Source organism: Pleurodeles waltl, chromosome 3_1 (genome assembly GCF_031143425.1).
Source record: "Pleurodeles waltl isolate 20211129_DDA chromosome 3_1, aPleWal1.hap1.20221129, whole genome shotgun sequence".
In the NCBI taxonomy this organism is placed as follows: Eukaryota; Metazoa; Chordata; class Amphibia; order Caudata; family Salamandridae; genus Pleurodeles; species Pleurodeles waltl.
In genome coordinates, this window is record NC_090440.1 from 746,569,642 (window position 1) to 746,588,093 (window position 18,452).

General features: G+C 42.9%; 1 protein-coding gene across 1 annotated transcript in view; it reads left to right on the plus strand.

Moving 5' to 3' along the window:
• The window catches only part of TCP11L1 (t-complex 11 like 1), a 279,925-nt gene that overhangs the window by 169,916 nt on the left and 91,557 nt on the right, over nt 1–18,452 (plus strand). Inside the window, exon 8 of the mRNA XM_069223521.1 lies at nt 10,131–10,312. Within this exon, the coding sequence (XP_069079622.1) occupies nt 10,131–10,312 (182 nt within the window). The remainder of the gene's footprint in view (nt 1–10,130; nt 10,313–18,452) is intronic.

Genomic DNA, 18,452 nt, shown 5'->3' on the forward strand with positions numbered 1-18,452 from the left:
CTCTCAAAAAAGGGTGCAACCATCAACCCCACTATTTCCTCGGCCTTGTTGAAGTACAGGTATGGCCTTGAACGTAGCCAGATATGATAATTACATGTCCTGGTCATCTGACTGATCTAACCTTCCATACCTAGTAGTTGCCAAAGACGCAACTAAGCCTCTTTACCTTGCACTTTATGCAATTTTCAGGCATTTATGAACATGCTTAGGCTAGCAAGGGCTTCAGTATTCAGCTCTCCATTTTGGGCTGGGGGGAGGCACTAGTTTGGTTCCATAGGCATACATATGGAAGCCTGTTCCACCTGCTTTGAAACACATGGGAGGCAAAGAGGAGTCTTCCGGCACGTTGTGTGCTGATTTCACTACTAGTACTGCTACTCCATCCCTACCTACCCAGGATGTTCTTTGAGTGAAAAATGTCTAGAATCTGGAGAGGAACAGGATACACCAAATGTCTACTCTGGGCAGCTCAGCAGTGTCACCCTCTAGAGAAATAAAATTAAAAGTGGGGTATAGCCTAAGCAGTCCTAGTCCTGCTGTCCCTTATTCCTAGCAGCCTCTTTTATCCATTACTGCAATTTCAGTACTGAAGTTGGGACTGAAACATACTGCAAGTCACCCGGGATATCCTGTTTCTCCAGATGTTTCATCACCTGATTTGTGCCCACCTATTCCACAGTCTCCAAAATGAGGTTTTCCACTATAGGCGGAAAGTCTGCTGGGTCAGCTAAGCTCAGAGCTGGCTTTTTCATTAAGGGGGTGTTCAAGGCTAGCTTTAAACACTCTGGGAGCTTGCCTATTGGTGCAGGACTGGCAGCATCACTTAATTCGGCTAATGGCATAGCTGCCAATGTCTCAGTTTTCCCTATTTAGCCTTTGTCGATTGATAATCTCACCTTAATGAGATGGACTTTTTAAGAAGAAAGTCTTGGACAGTGAGGGCATTCACTGGCCTTTACATGCCCCAAAGCCTTATTTATAGTTTTGACTGCAATCACCTGCCTAAGGATATTAAGAACAATCCTTAATGCAGTTGCCTGCTTCTTAGACCCTGGTTGTATAATCATTATTTTCCAACCTCTAGTTCTTCACTATAAGTGTTCTCAATGAATGGTGCAGCAATGGAAGATGGATGGAAACATTTTTGAAAAATTACTTTGTTTTCTTTCACTGGCAAAACTGAAACCCAACATGTCGTGGCTGCAATGAGAACAATTAGAAGCAAGTAATGATAGAGCACTTTAACCACTATAGTCTTGTGAGCAAGTTTGGTTGAGTTTGTTAAAGGTGACCCATGAGGGGTGATAAATCATAGTTCATTCGCTGTCCGGAGAATCCAATTGGGTTGTGCCTACGCTGTCCACCCATGAGCTGAAACTTCTGAAAACTTTAGTATGGAAAGGGCAATGCCTAGATGTCCTCCAGGCTAGGAAAACACACCAATGCCATTGCCTCAGAAAATGGCGTTTGGCCAGATCTTGGGCTGAAGTTTGGTACCTATGGTGGAAATTAAAAGGAAATTTAGCACTTTAGTGGGCAATTTCTTACACACCAGAACTATGAAATATACAGTTATTTCCCAGGAGCCCCTCTGTTGAGGAGGGCAGCCTTTGTTAATGTTTAGCTGGTGTAAAACCAATGAAATAATTTTAAAAGATATTGAGTGGTGGATGTAGGTGGGTTTTGTTTTATATATACCCATTGTAACAAAAAAGATTAAATCCTAAAAAATATTGACTGCGTCAATACTATGCCACAGTGAAGAATAGGGACGAGAAGAAAGTGGACCTTTGTGTGGAACTGGTGGATCATCGGTGGAGAAGGAGCATATTTGTTTAAAAAGAAGCCTTGACTAATACTGGTTTAAATCAGTCTAATAAAAATTATCAAATGGATACCTGTGGTTTGGGAGGCAGTGCGAGATGGGACTTCCAGACAAATATCTCCTCGTGCTGTCTGAGAATGAGATTGGCACAGCACTTTCACATTATTTTACCAAGCTGGTTTCGAAGTTGTGCTTGCCAGGTCTTTTCCCAGGTAGGACGGCGGAAAATAATGTTGTGTGCTCGGTTACTTTCCATTATTACCCTAACAGAAATGAGACTAACAATAACTTGGAAAGCTGCCTGAAGCCCCTAAGGAACACCTGGCACGAAAATCCATAGAGAGACATAAAGCAAATGCGAGGGAAGAGGAAAATAACACTGAAACGGACTGAAATGCTTTTTACATTTGTTCCAGTGCCCGCTCGAGGACAGACCACCGTGACCTTGACATAGGAATGAGTCGAGGTAATCACAACGGAAGGGGAACAAATAACTTCTAGTGTCTTATGAACAAAGACCTTTATCAAGCACGGAAGTGTAATAATTTTGCGATCAGTTGTACTTTGTATTGGAGATAAAAAAAGATGTGACCTATGTTGTTGGAAGCCTCCCAGGAAGGTGACTATAGTAACTGATTTAGCCTTACTTTTCATAATGTTTATAATGTAATATAGTAAACCTGCCAAATTACATTATTTTACTTTTTCTACTTGCCACTTATGGAAATATCCGCTATTTCTTGCTTGCAGTCACAACAAGGCTATTACTACTTATTTTGTGAGATTGAAATATCTTCAGATATGTATTGTATCCTCTTCTTAGATGATTCATCTGTAATCTTCGCGCACTCCACAGCTATCTTTCAGCTAACCTCTTATTTACACATATTTGCTCATTTCCATGTCTTCTGTGAAATCTGCTGGTTTTACATCTCAAACTGGTCTCAGTTCTAGTAATCTTCCAACAGGCTGTCATCACGATGCATGCACATTATGGGGTTTTCCTCATTAGCTATTTTTCAAGCCCATTATTATCATCAGGTCTCGTTTTGATACTGTATATCTAATTTATGGTACGATCTCCTCTTGTACAGTAAGTGCATACAGGCGGTTTTCCCATCTCTGGCCTTTCCATGCAGGAAGACTTTCAAATAACTAGGCGTTGTCATGACAGCCCCACTTTTTGGGGGGGAGGGGAAGGTGTTGGGGTGTGGTCACACCAGGTAGATTTTTCCAGCTTCCAAAGGCAACTGCAGCATTTGCAGAGAAAATAAAAACTGATGTTTCCCACCGCCTTCTCGGAGCTGCACTTACAGCAGAGCTTAGAGTTGGACAGACATGCTAGAGAATCGCCTGGTCTTACAGAGGAAAATAAAAGGGCACCGACCCGGAGCCACAATTACAGTACCACAAACATTGCTGTTTTATAATATGTAGTATTTATTACATGCTAATCCTCTGGAAATCATTAATGAACATATCAGCAATAAAGAATATTATCAGGGTGAATAAAATACATACCCCATATATTACCCATCCGGAATTAATTAGTCAAAAACTCACTACTCTCTTTCTGACTTCACATTATTATTATTATCACCATTATTATTATTGGTATTCAGATTATTGCCGAGCCACATCGTACCCTGCATACATGTGGACCAGATGGTCTTCAGCTGAATGCCCTATGAGACGACTCGCCTCCCAGCTACCAGATTCTGCCCCTCTTTAGTTAGGGACAGTTTGAGTATCTTTTCCGTGGAGTTTACTTGCTTGTACCCCGATGTTTACACAGGCTAAAAATAATACTTTCATTTGAAGCATCCTTAAGAGCGCAGAAATATTAGTTCTTGTTACCTTTGTACTCATTTAATACAGAAGCTGAAGCATGTTACAAGATCATTCTGGAGCAAGAGCTTTTCCTTGTAGCCACGGACACAGCTAATACTCACTTAAATCTACAATTTCCCTCTATCCGAAGCAACGTAGAACAGAAGTTGTGGCAATTTCGCAAACACAATACATTTCATCAGAAAGCACCAAAAATGGCTCAATTACGGCGTCATTTAGAGGGCCCCATAACAGTGTGATTCTATATACACTGTTCTGCCAAACTCACTGTTTCCTGCCACATTTAGGTGTCACAGTCCCTCCACTATCATCATGGGGCTGGGAATTCCTAGTGGTGCTTGCCTCACCCGATTTAGGATGGACGATTCTCCTTCATTTTCTCTACCTGGGACTGACATCCGAGACACGGCGGTACTGGGACGGGACATTAAACAGTGGCCGCCTGGCACATGAAAACTCCCTGCTCGTTGGTGCCATTATTTTGCTTTGCAAGAACTAACTCTGTATCTGGGCGTTTGTTCTTGCCGAACAAAATTCGGTATCGTGTGGGCATATCAAACATGGCACCGGTTTGGCAAAGCGTGTTCAATTGTTCGGTGGAGCGGCCTCATTGGCAACTCCACTTAAGTCACTTCCTGACTAACCTTGTGGCCCACAGTTCAGACTCTACAGGAGGTCCTCAATACAATATCTGTTGTACACATTTAGGCAGTGTTGGCATGCATGAAGGCATATACTGCATATTCACATTATCAGATATTTAAACAAGCACTGGCAAAGCCAATAGGTCTCGCCTATCCAAGAGCAGTTGGCTTTGGGAATGTGTTTTTTTTCATGTTGTACTTCAGTGTGGCTGCTGTTCAGCATGACTAAAAGTTATTGGTGTGGAGTGTCGTAGAGTGAAGTGGGGGCGTACAGTGTTGTAGAGTGGAGTAGGTCTAGGGTAGAGTTGATTGGATTGGATTGGGGTGGTTTTGAGTGGGGTGAATTGGAGTGGTGTGGATTAGACTGGAGTGAGATGGATTGGAGTGGACTGGACTCGAGTGGGGTTGATTGGACTGGAGTGGTGTAGATCGGAGTGGATGGACCGGAGTGGGATGGGATGGGGTGGTGTGGGGTGGGCTGGATGAACTGGGGTGGGGTTAATTGAACTGGGTGGGATGGATTGGATTGGAGTAAAGTGAGGTGGATTGGGCTAGAGTGGAGTGTGTGGACTGGACTGGAGTGGAATGGATTGGAGTGAATTGGATTGGGGTGAGGTTGAGTGAATTTAATTTGGGTGGGGTGGATTGGATTGGAGTGGGATGGGTAGGTGGGTGGGTTGGACTTGGCTGGGGTAGATTGGAGAGCGGGGTGGATTGCCCTGAGGTGAGGTGGGGTGGATTGGAGTGGGGTGAATTCGACTAGAGTAGAGTGGGATGGATTGGATTGAGGTAGAGTGGGATGTTTTGGAGTGGGGTGGACAGAAATGGACTGAGGTGGATTAGATTGGGGTGGATTAGATTGGATTGGACTGGACTGGATTCATTAAATTGGAAGGGGGTAGGCTGGATGGATTGAAGAGGGGTGGACTGAACTGGAATGGGATGGACTGGATTGGGATAGAGTGAGGTGGACTGGAGTGAGTGTTCTGGATTGGAGTGAGTGTTTTGGAGTGAGTGGGGTGATTTTGAGTGGGATGGAGTGGATTGGAGTGGGGTAGGCTAAATGGATTGGATTGGAGTGCGTGGACTGAACTGGGATGGCGTAGGGTGGATTTGAGTGGGGTGGATTGGAGTAGAGTGGATTGGAGTGGGGTGAAAGGGATTGAAATGGGGAGGCCTGGAGGGTGTGGATTGGGGTGGGATTTGGATTGGTTTGGGGTGGCGTGGGGTGAATTAGATGGATTGGAGTGGGGTGGATTGGATTGGATTGGATTGGTGTGGGGTGGACTGGATTGGGATGTGGGGGATTGGACTAGAGTAGGGTGGATTAATGTGGACTGGAGTGGGATGGAGTAAAGTAGATTGTATTGGAGTGGAGTGGTGTGGGTGGATTGGATTGGAGTGAGGTGGATTGGGTAGCAGTGGACTTGAGTGGGGTGGGTTGTATTGGAGTAGGGTGGGTTAGATTGAAGTGGGGTGGAGTGGGTTAGATTAGAGTGGGGTGGTTCAGACTGGAATGGGGTAGATTGGACTTGAGTGGGTTGGATCGGCTGGTGTGGGGTGGATCAGACTGGAGTAGGGTTGATTTGAGTGGGGAGGATTGGACTGGACTGGAGTGGGGTGGATTGGGGTGAGGTGTATTGGATTGAAGTGGGGTAGATTGGACTGGGCTGGATTGGGGTGAATTGGATTGGTGTAGGGTGTACTGGATTGTAGTGGGATAGATTATGGTGGATTGGAGCGAGGTGAATTTGGATGGAGTGGAGTGGATTGGATTGGAGTGTGGTACATTGTTTTGGATTGGTGTGGGGAAGGTTGGAGTGGAGCAGATTGGTTTGGATTAAAGTGGGGCAGATTGAAACGGATTGGAGTGGGGCAGACTGTATTAGGGTGGATTGGAGTGGGCGGATTGGGTTTGTGTGGGGTGGACTGGATGGGAGTGGAGTGGATTGGATGGGAGTGGGGTGAATTGGGATGGAGTGGGGTGGATTGGATTGGAGTGGGGTATATTGTTTTGGATTGGAGTGGGACAGATAGTTTTGGATTGGAGTAGGGTCGACTGGAATGGGGCGGATTCAGATGGGACAGACTTTTTTGGATGGGAGTAGGGCAGATTGTTTTGGATTAAAGTGGGACAGACTGGAGTGAGGTGGATTGTTTTGGATTGGAGTGGGGTAGAAGGGAATGGGGCATATTGTTTTGGATTGGAGTGGGACATATTGTTTTGGATTGGAGTGGGACATATTGTTTTGGATTGGAGTGGGACATATTGTTTTGGATTGGAGTGGGGCATATTGTTTTGGATTGGAGTGGGGCATATTGTTTTGGATTGGAGTGGGTCATATTGTTTTGGATTGGAGTGCGGCAGATTAGAGTGGGGCAGATTGTTGTGGGGCGGATTGGATTGGGGTAGCTTGTTTTGTATTAAAGTGAGGCAGATTGTTTTTGATTCCAATAGAGAAAATTGGAGTTGGGCAGATGGTTTTGGATTTGAGTACAGCAGACTGCAATGGGGAAGATTGTTTTGGATTGGGCAGACTGGAGGGGGCAGATTGGAGTGAGGTAGATGGGAGTGGGGCACATTGTTTTGGATTGGAGTGGGGCAGATTGATTTGGATTTGACCTGACTGATTGTTTTGGATTGGAGTGGGGCAGATTAGATGGAGGTGGGTTGGGAGGATTGGAATGGGGTGGATTGGATTGGGATGAGGTGGGGTGGATAGAGGTGTACTGCATGATTATGTGTTAAAACATCCTTTCAGAAATTACACATAATACTGAAACAATGTTGTAGATAATAATAAATAATTTTGATCCAATAATAATTCAGATATTGTTGATGAAATGATTTGTGTATTCATTCCTCTTTAGTCAGCATTATCGTTTTTACATCTTTTGAGAACAGTGCCCACGAGCAAAAGAAAACATGAGTGCAAAGTGAGAAAAGACAACTTGGCAAAATAAAAGAAAGTTAGCTATAAAAAATAAAACTTTACAATATTGTTTGTCCTACTGGGCACGTTTTTGACAGTAACAAGCCTTCTGTGTGCAGGGCACTAGAAGTTAAAAAGAACAAAATAGTACCTCAATCATGTCAGTAACAGCGGACGGGCACTGATTAAGCTGAATCAATCAGTGCATGGTCCCTGCACCACTCAGAGGAGTGGAAATGATGCCAGGCCTGCAGTGACAAATTACTATGCTGTCAAGAAGAGTGTCATGGAAGCCAACTAATGGTAAGGGACAGACGGGGTCCAAGCCCTTTACTGTACACAGCAGAGTCCCACAAGAGAGACGCATGCACTCACAGGCTTGACCATAAAAAGAATAGTGCGTGTCACAGTATTCATCATAATTTTAAATTCTATCAGTTGACTCTGAATACTAATTATATTTGGACATTATGTGGGCTTGAAACTCCATGTCAGTCAAGCTGGATCATTGGAATGGTCCCTGCAAGGTTTATAAATGTGGTTACAGGTTTGAGTAGTGGAAGACCCACCAATCTTACAAGGGCAGTTAAAGAGATCCAGTGAGTTTTGTAACCATGATAATTCTTGCTTCAGTGATGAAAGTAGACATTATATCATGGTATGTTGTGCTATATATATCTGCGTATAGAGCATGTTGCCCTGTTCTTAAGGCACTCATTCACCTGTAATTTCCCTTCAAGTTGACAATAAATGTTTCAAAAATCACATGATGTGAAACACAAAAACACAAATGATGTCCATGTGCTATATATTTCTGTTTTGAGAATGTTGCCCTGTTCTTAGGGCACTCATTCTCCTGTAATTTACCGTCAGGTTTACAAAAATGTTTCAAACACACAAGAACCTGAACAAGAATACAAATGAGGTCCATGTGGACTCCAGGGGGGGTTAACTTTGAAATGTGCTCTTTCACGGCAAATCTCTACCTTCCTCTGAGGGAGAGGTATGTCCTTGACAAGGTGGGATAGCTTCTGCAATGTCCGCCCAATAGTTTTAGGGCAACAGAAATGGTCCTTGGCATGGTGGAGTCAACCCATGGAAGCCTTACTTGACAGATATCAAAGTCCGCCCTTCCCCCTCGACCAGTAAGACTCGGGGTACATAATGTGGATACTTCCAGGTCAACAAGAAAATTACTTTCACATTTCAGATATGATCCTAGACCTGGCTTACAATAATACCATTCCATGTAGTGAGAATTGGTCATAATTGCAGTGTACTCAGTCCTCTCAGTCTGCCTAAGTGCCTGTATGGAGACCGTAATGGGGTCTGATGGAAATAAACTTGGGGCTGTACTTACTCATTCTGTTACTGCTCATCCTTTGAAGAATCGTGAAGCACTGGGAGGCCTAAAGACAAAGTCAAGGGATAACTCCACGGTACAACAGATTTCTATGGAGAAAATAGAGGTCTGACACAAACACTCAACAACAAAAGAGGGCTGCGCTGTGCTAGTGTCATGTCCTGCACTCTGTGAGCACAGGCTGGGCATATACACAGACTTAAGTCTAGTGCACACAGACACCCGTACTGCCCCTTGGTGCTGAGAATGTAAACTGAAGCCTAAAATGCATAATACTCACCTCTGATCCTGACTTGCAGGGAGTTTTGTCACCTTCATAGATTGTTTTGTTGATCAGTGTGGCATTACTTTGCCTTGGGTATGGTTTGCTAGTTTTGCACTGATTTTTCCAGCGTATTAGCCAACATCTAGGCCAACAATTCAGTTTCTACATTCAGTTTTCATATAGGGTGAATTGATTCACAGTCATCCTGTGATTTTTTTTTCTTCAGTTTTTGAAGTATCATTAAGACTGTAACCTGGAGAGCCAGTGTAATTCTACAGCTTTCTCTAGATACACAGAGCATATGCAATAACATATATATATGTGAGTCTACTCTGGGGGTTTAATTTTGCTGGGATGTTTTCCCTGATCGCATGTGCTCATAGGTTTGTTGCTCCTTGTGAATCACAGTATTCTCTTATGGCATTTTCTTTTCTCTGGGAATTAGCTGAAACAATGACATGGGCTGTCACTTGGTCAATAGTCATTGTTGTTGCTTTTCACCATTCTTGTGTGTGACGTCTCATTTCTTGGCCCCTCTGCTTAGGTTTATGATTGTCCTTCCCTTACTATGAATCAATAGGTTCCTCTTTGAGCACTGAAATGAGTCCTTAATTTCCATGAGAGCCTGGGGTTTATTCACAAAGGTAAATGTGCACATATACATATACTCATGTAATATCTACTGCTACACCTAGGTATAAATTCTATACTTTTGTGTTATTCAACATTTTTGAGTGCAGATTTACACCTTAGTGTATTCTTAAATATCTTCTCTTCATCATTTCACCGAAGTCTGAATTTGCGACTGTAAAGGTAAAATAACTATTATTTCTTACACTAAACTGTTCAGCACATTCACTATTCAAAATAACATTAAATGCTTAAATAATTTACATATATTTTCAGTTGTCATCCAAAATTACAGCAGTACTCTGGGTAATCTGTCAATCTGCTTCTCTAATAGTATATTTCTGATGCTCTTTGGCACTTAGTACACAGCTTTTAGTGTGGAATTTAGTGTGAAGCTAAAATTTGGTTTCAAACAGTTTAGGCAATTTTGCTGTGACAGAGCAGTCTCACTTGAATGCATCAATCGGACAAATTACTGTGTTTTGTATCGTTTTATAGCTTCAAAAATCATGGCAATTTATCTATTTTAAATTAAAGGAGTACAGCCAAACGTGACTGAAAAAGGTTAATGTGTGAATTGTGTTTGTTTGTATATAAACAATAATTTTGTTTTTTGTAGACTTTATTACTGGACCAAACACGTTTTGAGGAAATGCAGCAAGAGCTGGATCAGCTAACCACTATGGGTACCATTCTGTTAGTTACATACAACTCAGCAGGACCAGCACTTTCTAATTTACCAGGTTTTGTGGGAAAACTGAAGACTGTAATCAAAGTACTCCTTAAAGGAAAACATCTTTCGTAAGTAATATATGGCATTCTTAATTGTGGAGGTAAAGTTCCTTAAACACTGTAATATTTTCAAATCATACCAATGACTTGGAAAAAGCTGTTGGAATTTTTATTTGGATTACATAATCTAAAGTACTCTATAACTGCCTAGTTTAAGTAGCTGCCTTTGCCACTATACTTTAAGTCCATAACATGTGGCTCTTCAGCAGTCAAATATTGACCATTAAATGCAATCTTCTTCTAATGATCCCACATAGTCTATTTATTCCTAAGATGTCTTGTTATTTTTTGAAACCTCAAGTAGGAGATAAACACCTCAGATATTGCAGGGTGCAGCACCTTCCTCCCAGTACTTTAATGCATTGTAGCCAGTGTGTGTCGAATATTATCACATTACTCCAGGTAGGTATTCCTACAAAGATAAAATATTTTGAACTCTACTGAAGTTTAAATAATGATGGGCTTTCCAAACGTGCTGAAATTTGAAATTTGGTTCTAGAGGTCCATGCGTTACAATGCCTAGAATAGCAAACATTTAGCACATGTTCTTAAATTGTTTCTGTATCTTTTCAGATTACACTAGTTTGCACTATAAGGAAGACTCAAATAAATAAGTGATGTGACAGAAGAAAATACTTTGGCTCAAACAAACATTAAAACTGTTCTGGTGATAGGATTGTGCAACTATATAATGTTATTATGTATATGTACGTTGGATTTTTGTAATGCTCTACATGTTTCTGGAAGGTCCATTTCCTAGTGAAGGCTCTGGGTATGAAAGTTACATTTTGTATATGGGCTAAGGGAGATATTCTTCCGTAAGCTTAGCCGAAGGATAGTAGACCGAAGGTAATACTTTACTTTATGATGAAGGATCATACAGATAAAATCCTTTGTGTGGAAATAGAGGACAATTTTCCTTACGAGCCAAAGATGATGTAACTATTTTGACTGGGTAGATTTAAGATTTGCTTGGTGAACACTTTAAACAATTTAGTGGTGGTGTTGGAACCTTCTGAATTGTGGGAAGCAGTAAAGGATGTGTTGGCAGCCAGAAATCTCTCATTTAGGCCATGAGTTAGTATTTTTGACAGGCAATAGTTGGTACTCTGCAAACCTAACAAGCAGCCGATGACTATATCATTTTGGCACTTCCCTTCCCCTTTGTAGCTCAGCAAGTGAACTGCTATTTTACATAAGCTCATCCCTCTTTGCTTGTTATGCACCCGGAGAGCTGCAGTTACAGGTAAATAACGTATTTTCTTCTCCAATACTGGATCTTTCTTAGATTCACATGCTTAAATCAGAATAGCAAGTAGTTACTGTATCTGTATATCTTATAGTGTCAGGGCTCAAAAAATCTACTCGACCACTCAGTATGGCAGTTTTATTTTATGAGGTCGAGCTATTTTTAGATTTCACTCCCCTTCAGGCAAGTGGCCAAAAACAGGTGTTCTGTTCAGTCAGAAACTGAATTAGCAATTAAGATGCCTTTAAATCTTATTCTTGTCACATTTGCTCTGTGTTCAGAGACAGTGGTCAAAAGTCAGTTTGTCTTCTTGCAATGCAAATACTTTTCCTTGTGACTGCAGACTTCCAGGGTTTTGTAAGGTGAACTGTCTGACCTATGTGAAATGAAGGGCTTTTTGGTATCAGGTTTTTCCTAACACACATCATTTATATAACCTAGTCAACTTTACAAACATTTCAAAATATATTTCAGTAGCTATGAAAGACCATTTTTTCTACTTCTGTGTGATGAAAAAAATATTTTAATAAATGAATAAAGTCAGAACACTTTACTTGGTGATGTGCGAATGATAAATGGTTTATGAAACCAAGGGTCAGATGTAGGTAACGTTTTGCATTGCGTAACCTGCGCAATTCGCAGTGTGCGCCATGCAAAACGTGCCTCCTGATGCACATTCCCATTTTTCGAGTCGGAACCGACTCTCAAAATGGGAATGCGACTCGCAAATAGGAAGGGGTGTTCCCCTTCCTATTTGCGATTCGCACCACGATGCAGAATTGCTTTGTTCGCGGTCGCAAAGCAATTCGCAGTTAGCACCCATGTGAAGTGGGTGCTAACTCATTCGCAAAAGGGAAGGGGTCCCAATTGGACCCCTTCCCTTTGTGAATGGCTCTGAAAAAATGAAACCAAATGGTTTCATTTTCCTGAGTGTATTGCAACTCGTTTTCCTTTAAGGAAAACGGGCTGCAATACAAAAAAAAACTGCTTTATTAAAAAAGCAGTCACAGACATGGTGGTCTGCTGTCTCCAGCAGGCCACCATCCCTGTGAGTGCAGGGAATCGCAAGAGGGTCGCAAATTGCGACCCACCTCATTAATATTAATGAGGTGGGTCTTTGCGACCCCCTTGTGATTCGCAGATGGTGTCAGGGACACCATTCTGCATATGGGATTGCGAGTCGCAAATTGAGAGTCGCAATCCCGTTTCTACCTACATCTGGCCCCAAATTTTCACTGATTATTGTTAATACACTATATAGTTTTATCAGTAAAGCTGCAAGTTAGTAGGATGGTTTTTGGACATTTCTTGGAAATTTACTGCATGTAAATGACCGTGCTCTATCACATCATGCTTTAGTAATATATTTATTAAAAGTGAGTGTTTAAACATAAACTGAGAAACACTCCTGCCCTGATGGCAAAGCTATTAGTAAACTAGGAGGCAAGTCAAGCATGGATCATATGTACCCTATATGTGGGCTAGATTTATTATATATGGACCAGATGTTTATTGTATTTAATCAAACAAAAAAGGATTTATTTTTTTACAGCAGAAATGCTGAACTGACATATTTGAAAGTGCACTCATGTGAGAATGAAGAAAAAGTTGACTTTCAAAATACAATATTTGACTAGGATCACACTATTTGAGACCCGTTTCCGGGTCAAGTACATTACAGTTAGGTAGAGTAGATTATTTAAGCTACTCGACCTGCAGATCTAGTAACAATTTTATGGTTTTTCTAGGCCTGAATATTACCGCAAATAGCAGATGATGGGTAGAAAATATATACATAACCTTTATATGCAATTTTATATATCATACATTACAATTTTGCATAAATACATGGAACCAAAAAAGTTTCCCCTTATTGAAATAAGTGGTGTAGTAAAACCTGTTCAACCGCTGTGTTGGAAGGTAAGTATGAACCTGCCACTGGCACTAAGGCCACTAACCAAATATAGGTTCAGTAAAGGTCTCGGGAAAGGAGTCCCTTGCTCAACCCTTGGCAGCTGTAACCTAGCAGGCAGGCCTAACTAAGGAGACAAGAGTGTAAAGCATGCAAAAACACCAAAACAGTAAATAAGTGAGACACAACACAAGAAAAATCCCACACCAATTTATAAAAATAGTTTATATTTTTATGAGTAAATAGACACCAAAATTACAAGAATCCAATGTAGGGAACCAGAGATATGAATTTTAAAAGAAGTGCTTAGAAACACAAAGTGACAACTTTACCTAAATTCTACAAACTTCAGGAGGTATTTCCTGAAGTCCTCCTTGCACGTCCAAAACACAAATCCAAAGGTCTGGAATCTCCTGGTTGGTCTTTGGAACCAGAGATATGGATTTTTTAAAGAATAAACCTGTCCTAGTACTTAGAAACACAAAGCGCCAACTTTACCAAAATTCTCCAAACTTCTCTAATCTTCAGGAAGCATTTCCTGAAGTCCTCCTTGCAGGTACAGAGGGTCCAAAACCCAAATCCAAGGGTCTGGAATCTCCTGGATGGTCTTTGGAAAGTTGGACCACAATTCCCACAGTGCACCTGGCCAGATCCTTAGAAGTCCACTGGATGCACTCCATGTCTTTTGCTGTCCAGGTCTTTTGCTGAGGATGATGCTGGTGAAGCTCTGTTAAGCTGTAGCTGCAGGGTGTCCACTCCTGAATCCTTCTTGAAGCAAGGCACCGTCCTCAGGGCTGTAGTACCAGAATGTGCAGCAGACACAGTTCACTCAGAAGTGCAGGCCATGGGTGCAGATCCAGATTCCAGCAGGGCAGTCCTTCTTACTCTTATACGTTCAGGCAGCAGATCTGAGAGGCTATGCACCTCTCACATATTTATTTCCAGATCCTGGGCATCAGGAAGGGGAGCACCCAAACAATAGAATGCAGAGTGACGCCCAGATGCATGACCACTTCCCCCAAAGTGTGGCGTATTCCTGTACCAGAAAGCACCATTCTTCCAAAATCCATGATGTTTGAAATTAAGAGCTGACTAAACCATCCTTCAGTGTGGCTCATTTCCATAGCTCTCCTCCGAACATCTGCAAATTTCTTCCTTAAGCCTGGTATCTGGCTGAGAGGTCCAGAAGGTGTGGGTTAGGGATCTGGCATTCCCTCCTGTCTCGCTCTCCTTTGAGGCTGTATGTTTTATTACCCCTCCCACTGCTCTGGCACTGCTGTGTAGCCTCCGAGCTACCCTTCACCAGATAGGCTTTCCCCTGGACAGCCACTTATCACTTAATCAAGCAGCTCTGCTAATCCTTTTAGCACTGACCTATCAGAGGGGACCTTCAGAAGGCTGGAGTTTGGCTTACAGAAAGAAAAGCCTTATAACTTATTTTCTGTACAAGTTGTGATAAATTCACCAATGTCAAAGTGCTGGATTTATCAAAACAAATCTTTTAAGTCCTTGTATGACTTTTCTGCGCTTTTCCTTAATATTATTACTCCAGTATTGGAACTTTCATAGATTCACATGCTTGAATCATTCCCCGTCGTCGAGATGGGAGTCCCGGTATAATTTTCATAAGTAATGTTAAAACATATTGAAGAGAAAAAAGGCCCTAGGCCTCTTCAATTTGATAGTCTATCAGAGTCATTATGTAAAAAGGACCAAACTTGATCCTCCACCAATCAGGCGGCAGCACCCTTCAGAACCTCCTGAGAGAAGCTCTAGCACCTCAGATTTTCTACCGCACGTCGTGCTAGGGAGTCTCCTCAGAGCTCTGCTCTGTTTTCACACCTTTATTCAACTCTTTTTCTCTCAGAGAAACTCAATTATTTTGATTTGTCAGCTATTTACCAACTATGTCTGACAAGGAAAAGAAAAGTCTCTTTAGAGACTGCAAGACTTGTGGGAAGAAAAGACTTCATTCTGAAGATCCTCATCAAGATTGTATTTACTGCCTCTATCCAGATCATTCAGCCAAAGACTGTAAGATTTGCCGTACTTTTTCTTCTAAAACCTTAAAGGATAGAGAAGGCAGATTACTAATATGGCTGCAGAAACTGAAGCATAGAAAGGATCCAGTGTCTGGTTCTGAGAGTGAGGAATCTTCCACTTCCAAGAGATCAACTAAAAGGGCAAGATCACGCTCTAGATCTCCCTCACAAACCTCAAGGAAAGCCCTCAAAAAGACTGTTTCAGGGTCTTATAAGGGTCGCAGTCCATCCTGTTCCCCAACTAGACTCTCAAGTAAAGAGGGAAAGAAACATTCTTCCAGTTCTGAGAGGCACAGAAAATCCTCATCTGTTCCACCATCTGTGCCTTTCAAAAAACCATCTTCTGTGACTGGAAAAAAGTCCTCGTCGACAGATTCCCCGTCGACGGCACCGTCGGTGGGCGCATTGCCGACGACTCTAGCAACTTCAGGTGTTCCGTCGTCCACGGCTCCATCGGCGACTTCGTCGATGAGTACACCACCGTCGACGAGAACTACAACGACGACTTCAGCGTCGACGACCGTATACACCTCTTCCTCGTCGACGGCGCTTACGTCAGTGTCAGCCTTACCGTCGACGACGACTTCGTCGACGGTAGAATCGTCGGCGAAGCTTGCGGCTATTAAAATAACAGTGCGACCAGCATCGACGGCACCGTCTACGACAAAGTCAGTTTACACGTCGTCGACGAGATCGTCGACGACACCGTTGACGAGGGAAAAATACCAAAAAAGAACGGAAAAGTTAACTCCAACCCACACTTCACCTAGTAAGGTATCCTCACTGGTACCAGTACATCTTTTGGAGGGAGATGAAGATTCGGACGAAGATGGGCCTTTTGGTACAGCTCACAGCCCCTCTGAATTAAATGTAAAATATCAGGAAGAGGAGGAATTTGAGGAAGCTTATGATCCCCAGGCCTCCTTGGAGCATCAGCAGTATCAACAGGGAGCGTATATCCCTTCCGACCTGCTTACTGGCCTTAGAGCCATGTTGGTGGATTACAATAGAAGGTTCCCTCCAGAGGGAGAACAACCTCATCCATTGCCCATTTCTGGTCCTTCTACTCCACATCAAAGACCGACGTCTTTGCATCTCACAGATGTGGCTACCCCAGACATGACAATTCCCCAGGACACTGACATCTCAGATGGAGATCAAGAAGAAGGAGAGCTCATAGATACTCACTCAGAGTGGGACGAGTATATTATTCCTGCTCCATCTTCTCCTTCTCATTCGAAGGTGGAGTCCCCACCTGAAGACATTGGAGGCTTTCATAATCTTTTAGAGAGGGCAGCCAAGCGTTTTGCATTACCGCTACCTACGAAGCAAACGGATTGTTTCCTTTATGATTTTAAAGAGCCCTTTCAGAAGTCTGTGCGTTCCATCCCGATGGTGAACTATTTGTGGGAAGAGGGCCTTAAAGTCATGACTAATCCAGCAACTGTCATAGCAGTTTTGCCACGTCTAGACAAGAAATACAAAGCTCCCGATGATGCCCCAGCATGCTTGACAGGCCATCCTCCTCCAGATTCGGTAGTAGCTCAAGCGGCTCAAAGGAGATCAAAGAATCCTTCTGCTCCGATTTCCGCGCCCCCAGATAAGGATGGTAGAAGGCTAGATAACATAGGGAAGAGATTCTCTTCTATGGCCAGCCTAGTTCTGAGAGCTGCCAACTCCTTGGCTATTTTGTCTCGATATGACAGACAACTTTGGGCAGATATTGCACCCTTTATTACTCAGCTACCGGAAGACGTAAGATCAGAGGCAAATAAGACGATGCAAGAGGGTCAACGCGCGTCTGCAGAGCTGATAGACTGCGCAATGGATATAGCGACCACTGCTTTCAGACAGCTAGCAGGCGCTGCTGTATTAAGAAGACAGGGCTGGCTCAAAGCCACTTCCTTTCGTCCAGAAGTCCAGAATAAGATCCTAGACTTACCCTTTGATGGCCAAGCGTTATTTGGGAAACATGTGGACGAAGCCCTACAGTCAATTAAAACAGACACGGACACTGCAAGGTCACTAGGAACCCTACAATATCGGAAGTCGTCCTTTCGCCCTAGAGGGCGTGGCCAGCCTTCTTACAGAGGAGGGTATCAACAACAGAGATACTCTTCCTACCCATCATCGTCACAACAATTTCGGCCGTACTATTCCCAAAGACAATCGACTCAACCGGCTTATAATAGGCCGGCAGGCCGTGGACGCTCAGCCCGCCCTGCTAGGGATGCAGCTCGTAGAACCTGATGTCCTCGAGGCTCTGGCTACGCCCAGTCCTCCTCCTGTCACCTTGGGCGGAAGAGTTTCCTTATTTCTCAGTCAATGGCAAACTATTACGTCAGACAAGTGGGTCCTACAATTAGTGGAACGGGGCCATACTTTAGAATTTGTCCAAAAACCTCCTTCCAACCCTCCCTGCAGGACTCCTTCAAGATACCCTCAACAACTCAAAGAAGAGGTCTACAAGCTCCTTCTCAAGGGAGCTATAGAGAAAGTGCCTCGGAATCAACAAGGAACAGGATTTTATTCCAGGTTCTTCATAATTCGAAAAAAGTGGAAGGATTGGAGACCGATCCTCGATTTAAGGCAACTAAATGTATACCTAAAGAAGCAATCGTTTCGAATGATCAGTCTGCAAGACGTCCTTTTGCGTCTCAATCAAGGAGATTTTATGTCATCACTAGACCTCAAGGACGCATACTTCCACATACCAATCCACCCTGCCCACAGAAATTTTTTGAGATTTACCGTAGCCGGCAGCCATTATCAATATCGCGTCCTTCCCTTCGGGCTCAAATCAGCCCCAAGAATATTTACCAAGTGCCTAGCACCGGTGGCAGCCTTTCTCAGGAGAAGAAAGCACCAGGTCTTTCCATACTTAGACGACTGGTTAATAAAGGCAAAGTCTTACACGAGAGCACACAAGTCAACAAGAAGGTGCGT